The sequence below is a fragment of the Palaemon carinicauda genome, chromosome 19 (genome assembly GCF_036898095.1).
Source record: "Palaemon carinicauda isolate YSFRI2023 chromosome 19, ASM3689809v2, whole genome shotgun sequence".
Lineage (NCBI taxonomy): Eukaryota > Metazoa > Arthropoda > Malacostraca > Decapoda > Palaemonidae > Palaemon > Palaemon carinicauda.
This window is the reverse complement of record NC_090743.1, coordinates 39,313,962-39,323,456: the sequence shown is the minus strand read 5'-3', so window position 1 is coordinate 39,323,456 and position 9,495 is coordinate 39,313,962. Positions and strand designations below refer to the sequence as shown.

Here is a 9,495-nt window from a genome sequence, read left to right as displayed (position 1 = left end):
TCCGGACCTCGAGACCCAAATTCTCTATCTCCATCCATTAAGAGTAAAAACGGAAATATGTTACCTATAGGGTGTTGTCACAGTCTCCTTGATCCATGTAAAACAATGAACGTATTACAGGACGTTGAGTTGTGTGTATATATATATACAGTATATATATATATATATATATATATATATATATATATACATATGTATATGTATATATATACATATATATGTATATATATACATATATATGTATATATATATATATACACACACATATATATATGTACATATATGTATATTTTGTATATATATATATATATATATATACATATATATATATGTATATATAAATATAAATATAAATATAAATATATATATATATATATATATATATATATATATATATATACACACACACATGCGTGTCTGTATGTATGTATCTGGATGGAAATTGGATAGTCCTGACCTGGTAAAAACTAAAATGAATCGGAAAAAGTGATCCTTCTGTCCTTTAGGATGAAATATTAGAATTACACACCCCAATTCTACCAAACCTTTTTTTTTTTCCTTGTTTAAACTAAGTTCGAGTTCAGATGAAACTAAATCCAACTGCCACGTCTTAGTGAGCAATGGACAGCCCAAATCCATAAGTAACAAAGAGAGAGAGGGAGACTAGAAAAATCCTAAACAACAATGCAGATTAACAGAATATTGGCTTGGCTTTTTATTGCCCCTTGTTCTCTGAAAGCACATGGAGGAATTACTCACATTGCTTTTCAAAATCCTCTATATTTCATTAGTGTCATATTGATCCTCAGACTTCTCACAAGGGTGGATTGGCGTAGACTCTGCATAGGTAACTTACTGAGTGTTTTGGAAGGTTTAGTTTCAAAATAAATGGTTTTAATTTTGGTCATCCCAGGTATATGCCCTTTGCTGAGGGATACGCCCATACTAGGTTGGTTTGCCGTGAGCGATCAGACAAAAGTCTCCCACCATCACTAATCCGCAGTTTACCAGTGTGTTGATGAAAACTGGCCAAGCCTATCGACACCAACACGAAATGGAAACGCAACACCATCAATCATATATTCCCTGTAATTGATAATAGAACTGATGTGCAATCTTCATAAATATTGTTGTTACTTTCATATAATTTTTTTGCATTGAAATCAGTTTTCCATGTTTGGTTGATAATGGAACGATATAGGAAATAATAAATTTCAAAGAATGGTAATGCTAAAGTCTTGTAAATTACAGATAATTTAAAATGGCTCACTAGGAACTAGAAATGTTAACTCCAGAACTTCTTTAGCTTATATTATTTTGTTTTTCTTTTCACGTCCGTGCATTGTATTTTGTGGTAACTTGTATAACAACATTATTAGAACATTATGAATAATGATAATAATTAATCTTTATAACTTTAAAGAAGAATATATTAACAAATAAAAAATTACTGCACTTTAGCATTCCAAAATCATATAGTTGGGTAGCATTAAAGAGAAAAATTGATCTAATTTCATGGTTCCGTTCACTGTATTATGTTAAACATGATTCATCGGCATAAGTGGAGAGAAGTTTTGTGTTTTTCCTAGTTTTTGTAATAGGTTATGAAAAGAAAATCCATCAGGTTTCAAGTTAAAAGTATTTATTATGATTATTTACAGTGTACATGGCATTTGGCATTGAAACAGCTATGACTGAGACCTTAGTGTGTTACGCTGACACTACAAAAATTGGAGCATACATTATACAAGTCAACTTTTACAATGTAAAGAGTCAGTCACATGATAACTGAAGATATTTTTTAAAGATTAGTATACAAAAAATAATGGTTCAAGTGGAGTTAAATTAACCGGTATACAATCTGTACCAAATAAAAATATTTCAGAAAGCACCTTGAATGCGGTACTGATATCCAGTAGAAACTGTAAAGTGTACCATTGAAAATGTTCACCCACCACTAAAGGTCGCTCATGACTGGCAGAGGCAAGAGACAGGACAGTATCCTGGAGACTGACCATGTATAGATATGATCAGCTTCCAAGCCCCCTTCCATTAAGCTAGGACCATGAAGGGCCAGGCAATGTCTGCTGATGACTCAGCAGGTAGATCTATAAGGCTTCCCCAAACCGCCCTTCCCTAGCTCACAAGGGTGGGGAGGTTGCAGATACTATAAGAAACTCGAGCTCCCCTCCAGCAGATTGCCAGCCAGGGACGTTTCCAGTAGGCTACCACACTACTACAAGGAAGACCCTAGAATGTGCATGATGGGGACTATACCTCGTCATTATGGAAGCTGTCTTGACTTGCTTACACATTACAACTAGGGATTCAACCCTGTGTAGGGGACCTTGTAAACAAGGGCTGTCTTATGATCTCTTAGTGAAATAAAGTATTTATAAAGTAATGTAAAATAGAAAGGCAAAATCGCAATCAGTAATAAAACATCTTTTGATTATATCTTTAGATGAAATATATACCCTCTTTTTGTCGGCAGAAGCTGACAGATAAGTATGAGAGTCTAAGAGAGATATTTCAGAATTCAGTCAACCTGGAATTCAAAATTGGAATTATCTGTAAATGCATTCCAAGATCTCCCAATCACGCACTAGCCAAGACGAATTTTCGAGGTATTGGGTATTTGGCTTTTAAAATAGTGAAAGATTGCACCAAATTTGATATATTACAACCTTTGGTTAGAATAACAAATCTCGACACTGATTCTGAAAAGTAGTCTAGTCTTACAATCTCATGACGTGCCATCAGATTTTCTGGCCGAATATGGCAACACTCACATATACTGTATGCATATATATATATATATATATATATATATATATATATATATATATATATATATATATATATATATATATATTATATATATATAGACGTATATATATACATGTATATACATACATGTATATATATATATATATATATATATATATATATATATATAGAAACATGACAAAGTATTCACATAAGAGGTAAAAATAAGTTTGTGTATGCGTTAAATGAGTTATCGCAGAGATATATCTATTATGAAATAAACAATTGAGTGTATAAACAGCCAAGCCAAAAATCAGTTAAATTCATACATGTCTGTAAATTAAAGCAGATAGTTGTCTTCTTGTATCTTTTCTATTAATCAAATGTGCAGCAGTTTTTTTTTTCAAATCTGCTGATAATGCAACTGCAAGTGGTCATAACTAGCATAGAATTACTGTTAAGGGAAAAGGCTAGTACTCTTGAAGCTCCTTTTGGGGGTCCGACACTTGGAAGCAGTTTGGGACAAAAACAGAATTTAAATGTACACACTATATTTTTAAATTCCTCCTATTACGAACTAAGGAAAGACATTTCTTAAGCTATACAAGATTGTATGATGCTCTATCACTTAAGCTCAACACATAGCATCAACAAAGCGCAGATGGACGTGATCACAATTTGCTCACCACTTGGCATATGGAATGTTGACGGGTAAGTTATAAACATATGGAATGCATGCTTGGCTGGATGCTACTTCAGCCTGTGATAACCTCTTGGGATGGGCTTTACTAGGGATCCCAGTTGTAATCACTCATTTCTCTACTGTGCCCATTTCCAATTGGTACAGTAGAAATCTCACTCACATAAGTTTTTCACTGTAAATGTCTTCAACCATAAATAGGCAGTTTAATGCCTTCAGTGAATTTGAGCACACATATATTTGTCATAGGGAGGGATTACTTTTTTGTCATGACAGTATTGTTAAATATATAGTCTCACATTAGAAAATACTTTGGTTTAAATTCACTATATTCATAGCTGTCTCTTTACTGTTAGACATCAACATCTATACCATCAATAAAAAAGTAAGACACGCAAAGTCTTGTCTGGCATTGCAAATTTTCTAGTTGCAATAGATCATGTAATTGCTAAGGTAAATGACTCGCATTTGTCGAGAGTAATATAAGTTTAGCATTTGATGGCACAGGTGTAGCCCACATAAACTAGAATTTCACTTGAGTAGATAAATCATTTCAGAAGAGGATGAAAACACTAAATTATGAATGGAAACTGGAAAACAGCCTAAGACAGGACAAAAGATGTTCTAATTTTCATTTACATATCACGCATGGCACCAACACACTCGCTTTGATCGTGATGTGAATTGACAAATGTACAATCAGCTTTTCAGCAAACTCCATGACATTCCTCAAGTACAGGAATCTGTGTTGCTAGTCTCTACTTCAGAACAGGAAGGTCATGACTCAGAATTTGGAAATATGCAGAGACTACAATGTTCATGACCTTAGAGCAAATGCAGTTGTTTGTTTATTTTTTAAGAGGATCCTGAAATGTAACTTCAAGAATTACATGACAGGATAGCATCTAAGTTTGTTAGATAAAACACAAATGTTCTACAATAAAAGCAGCGATGGATCTATACGATGATTAGTGGGTCAAAGCGACACAGAGCTCTTCTGATGTCAATGCAAAAGAAAATGTATTTATGTACAGTTACAAAGAGAGCAAGTAGGTTATAGAGTTATAGATGTTGCACTGAAAAGCATACTTGTAAGAAAGGGCACCTGGAGTGAGCTGTTTCTTTATTTTTACAATGTACATACTTGAATCAGGTCTATAGAACGTTGTAGATAAAGAGTTTTTCAAGAACTATGTCTTAGGATTCCTCTAGTGTGATGTGGGGTTGTAGTAGACGATGATGTCTCGATGTCAAATACCTTTGGCCTCTTTGTGTTTTCGTCTCCTCAACCACCCAGCAAGGCGAGAATCTTTATACATGCTCTGTGATCGGTTTACTTTCTTATCATGGCTGTCGTTGGCTTGACGCCTTGGTGGTCGAGGTGGCAAAGCTCCTTTACTATTGTTAGGCTCTCCTTTATTGTCATGAGCTTCATGATTCTCATAATCTACTTCATATCTCTCACGGTGATGTCGAGGTTTCCAGGGGGCAAGAACTGAAAAGGATCTTGAGACCTTTTTCGTCTGGCGACTTATAGCACGTTCACTAGGAGCGTCTTCTTGTCCACGCCGGACGGGGATGTCCGCAACTGCAGTGGCGTGCAAGTAAACAGATCTATTGGAGCCAGTTGACACATGAGAGGCCTTAGATGCACGTGAGGCATGAGATCCTCCATGGCTGTCCACTTCACTCTCACTACTTTGAAGTGAGCTTCCTGCAGAACCCACAACGGGTGGTGACATTCCTCTTGGTCCCGTAGCAATGCGTCTACTTTTGCCCGCATTTTTGTGAGCAGACCTCGATGCTCGGTTTGGTAAACTTCGATAATCTGGAACTGTATTTACTCCGCCTCGATTGCTTTCAATGTCAGTGTCTCCAAAGTACCGATGTTTGAAGCTTGTGGTGCGGGCAACTCTCTGAGGCGGTGGTGCGCCAGATGAAGCTGATGATTCAGCGGAGTATTTTCGAGCAGGTGATCTCTGAGTAGTGGAGTAACCTCTGCTATCCCCTTGCTTGGTGTCTTTTCTAGCTCTTAACTCAGCACGATTGAGAGTTGAGCTCTCCCACTGTTGTGAAGGGGGTGGCGAACCTTCATCGATCTCCTCTTGTTCTCTGTTGAACCAGACTGGAGGAGGGGCCTGAAAATAAACATTAATTAGTTTTTTTTCTACAAGAATAAGTTATAAAATGATGCTGAATACCCATTAACTTTTAGACTATTGCTATTCCCATTAATTTCAAAAACATTTCCTGGGATAGGTGTTGTTAGTTATGTACCGGATATGTGTCTCAAGCTAAAAAACAAACCATTACCAGCACTATGCAAAGCGATCATAAAACATGCTCTGCCCACACAGTAATAGGTATCTATTCTCAGCTTCTACCCTCTACAGTACAGTGTTCTGTGGACGGAAGTTTCATTAGATCTAGTTTTCCATAATGAAGCATTTTCTCTTACCTTACAGCTACGCACAGAATTCTTACAATAAAAGTCTTCGCATTCCTCTTCAAATATGTAAATCCATTTGCCAGTATTAAGAATTTCTTGAAAGATCTTGTCATGCTTTATCAGACTGCCAAGTCAAATGAATTCACAATCGAAGATGTTAGAAGGAAAGCATAGGAAACAGAAGGGAAGAGTTTAGGGTGTGGGCAAGAAAATATGGGCGTATGGAAAGGTCAGGAAGGGTGAAGGGGGACTCACTTCACGATGGATCTTGGAGGCTCTGACGCTGGGTCTGCGCGGGCGGTGGGAACTGCGGGAGGAGGCCCGGGAAGAAGCCCTTGAGGACACCCTGGAAGACCCAGCTCTTGTTGATGCTGGGACTCCCGACTGGGATCCTTGAGACTGTCCCCCACGGCCTCCTCCTCGCAGGCCCAGAAGCGCCCATGGCCAAGCACGCTTCTTCTTAGCTGGCTTCTTCTTTGCTGGAGTCTGAAGGAAGGGGGCGGGGTTAAGAGCCAAGGTGTGGAAGAAAGGATTTGGTGAGAATAATATCATCTTGGACATGCTTCGCCAATTCCTTATGAAATAAGTATATTCTCTTCATCTCATACTTTTTTTTTTTTGCATAGATAATCTATTCATAAATCATACAGCCAAACTGGACTTTCAAAACTTTACACACACGAGCTAGCACTCTCAGTTCAAACAACCAAATTAAAAGACATTTTTTATTTTAGGTATTTTGAAGTTTTCAAGCTTTGTTATTGTAATTAAAAGAATATTTTAAGTAGAGACGAAAATTTACACGTATTCAAACATTATACGCTTCCTTTTTAAATTCTCCAAAACAATAAGACTGCTACACTAAATGTTTGGAAAATATATTTTTTCTTGCAACTTAAAAATTTTTAGACGTGAAATGTAATGTTTATAGTTTTAGGTTTTCAGGTAATGAATCTTATTTCAACCGTAAACGCATTCCCTTTGATTTAACAATAAATCCACATAGTTTTAATGATTTTTACTTTTAAAAGCACTGCATATATTTCAACATTTAGAATACCACACATTCACAAATTTTGGATGAGCATTCATTCACGTGCAGCTATACCTAATTTATACATGCAAGCAGAGATGGGCAGTAATGTATCCAAATTAATATCTAAATACTGTATGTAAATATTGATTTTCATTAAATACTGTATAATGTTTTTTTTCTATTTTTTTGGACAGTATTTAGGTATATCGATATGTTCATATATAGTATTTGTACTGAATATTTTCAAATACATTTTTAAATGCATTTGCCAAAAATGAAATGGCATTTTTTATCTCCTAGACTTAAAAAATGACAAGGGTATGAACGGCAGGTAGATTACACCTTTTCATTAAATGATTACTACACTTTCGCCATAAACTCCAATAAATCATGTTTCCTTTTATTGCGAAATTGTTTGATGGGTTGTTTTAAACCTTAAATCTGTTAATTACGGATGTTTATTAAATAATCAACCAAGGTGCAAATACGTTGTGGCTGAGATCCACGAGTAAAGAATCGAGATTTTTTTTTATTTTTAATATTTTCGACTCCCTGTACATTAAAGGGAGTAAAGATTAGCAATATCCTTTGAAAATATTCCTTCAGATGTTTAACTTATCTATGATTGACTATTATCTTTAACATTAGAGATCAATATCCAAGAGAAATGTTGAATAGTTTTCTCTTCCATATTATGTGTATATTGAAGGAAGTGACAAATGAACTACTAATTTTTCCTTTATCTCTTGAAAATATTCTTACGGATGCTTTATTTCTTTTATAAAAGGAGAATATCTTTAACATTAGGCCTCAAAATACAAGAGAAATGTTGCAGAAAATTTATTTGAAATGTATTTACCCTGTATTTGAAAAAAAAAAAACTGCCCAAGTAGCATAACTATTTGAATTACAATAAAGTTACCAGTAGTATCTTTGCCATTTATATAATTCTTATTGCAGTATTTAGTATTAACATATATCTCAGTGTACTTACGCCCACCTGTGCAAGCAAGTCCGTGCAAACAAATCAAGCAGAACCAAATGAATGCAATATACGACCAGTGACAATTACACCCCCCCAAAAAAATCGAAACCTTGAGCTCCTCCTCCCTGGGAGGCGACCTGCTCACAGCAAGTCTGAGGCATTCTTGACTCTTGATCAGCTGATCTAATCAATCACAGACTTCACTGTATTTGGAACATGCTGTTAGCAGTAAAGATCATGCGGCCATGCTTTTTTTCACAAGGGGGATAGAAGGGGAAAGATATAATCATTGGATATATAAACGGAGTTTTCTTTTGTATATTGTCAAAGGGACAGAAGGGGAGAGATGTAATCTGTGGATTTCTAAACAGGGATTTTTATTTTGTATATTGTCAAGGGGACAAAATAGGAAAGATATAATCATTCGATTTATAAACAGGGATTTTTCTTTTGTAAATTGTCAAGGGGACAGAAGGGGAAAATATAATAATTGAATTTATAAATAGGGATTTTTCTTTGGTTTATTTTCAAGGGGACAGAAGGGGAGAGATGTAATCTGTGGATTTATAAACAGGTATCACGGGGATTTTTCTTTTATTGTCTGTTGTGATGAAAACAATTATTAAAATGATTATTAGTTCGAGTAATTTTATCATATGGATATGGGTAATTTAACGATAAAGAATAATTTTAAAGATAGATTAGTCCTAGTAATTTATCATATAAATAGAGAATTGGAGTGATTTAACGATTGTAGTAATTTGAATACTCGTCAATTTTTATGAATGAAGTATTTATGAATGACGTAATGGGGGTAGGTTCTGGAAGGGAAAACAGGTGCATTGAAGAGTATAGTAGTGATGAATAATGCCAGATCTTGTGTATTATACACTAGGACTTATATACAGAATATATATAGTGGACATAACCTCAATTATAGTAGATTTTAAAGGAGGAATTCCGATAACTATTAAAGTGATTGAGACCACTTTTTAAAACTCTGCTACTCATAATGCTAAAAAGTAACTTAATCTACTTTTCTAAGACAAAGAAAGGTGAAGTAATTTATATAATACCGAGCTTATATAGAAGTAACTTATCAACCTGCTCTATAGCATGCTTTGAATAAATAAGCACATTTAGAGTATCGCCTATTTATTGTATATATATATATATATATATATATATATATATATATATATATATATATATATTTATACAAGTATATATACATATATGTGTTATATATATATATATATATATATATATATATATATATATATTTATACAAGTATATATACATATATGTGTTATATATATATATATATATATATATATATATATATATATATGTATATATGTAAATATTTGTATATATATGTATATATGTATGTATATATATATATATATATATATATATAAATATATATATATATAAATATAAATATAAATATAATATATATATATATATATATATATATATACATATGTATATATATAAATATATGTATATATATAAATATATATATATATATATATATATATATGTAAATATG

The 9,495-nt window shown here is 33.9% G+C and overlaps 1 protein-coding gene across 2 annotated transcripts in view; it reads right to left on the bottom strand.

The window, feature by feature from the left end:
• Window positions 1-2,954: 2,954 nt before the first annotated feature.
• The window catches only part of LOC137658586 (zinc finger CCCH domain-containing protein 13-like), a 12,450-nt gene continuing 5,909 nt past the window's right edge, over window positions 2,955-9,495 (bottom strand). The window contains exons 3-4 of one of the 2 annotated variants that reach the window (XM_068393493.1): window positions 6,174-6,404; window positions 2,955-5,607 (exon numbers count right to left, since the gene is read on the bottom strand). In XM_068393493.1, the coding sequence (XP_068249594.1) occupies window positions 4,720-5,607; window positions 6,174-6,404 (1,119 nt within the window). In that variant the 3' untranslated portion in view covers window positions 2,955-4,719. The remainder of the gene's footprint in view (window positions 5,608-6,173; window positions 6,405-9,495) is intronic. The other variant, XM_068393495.1, reaches the window with a different exon arrangement.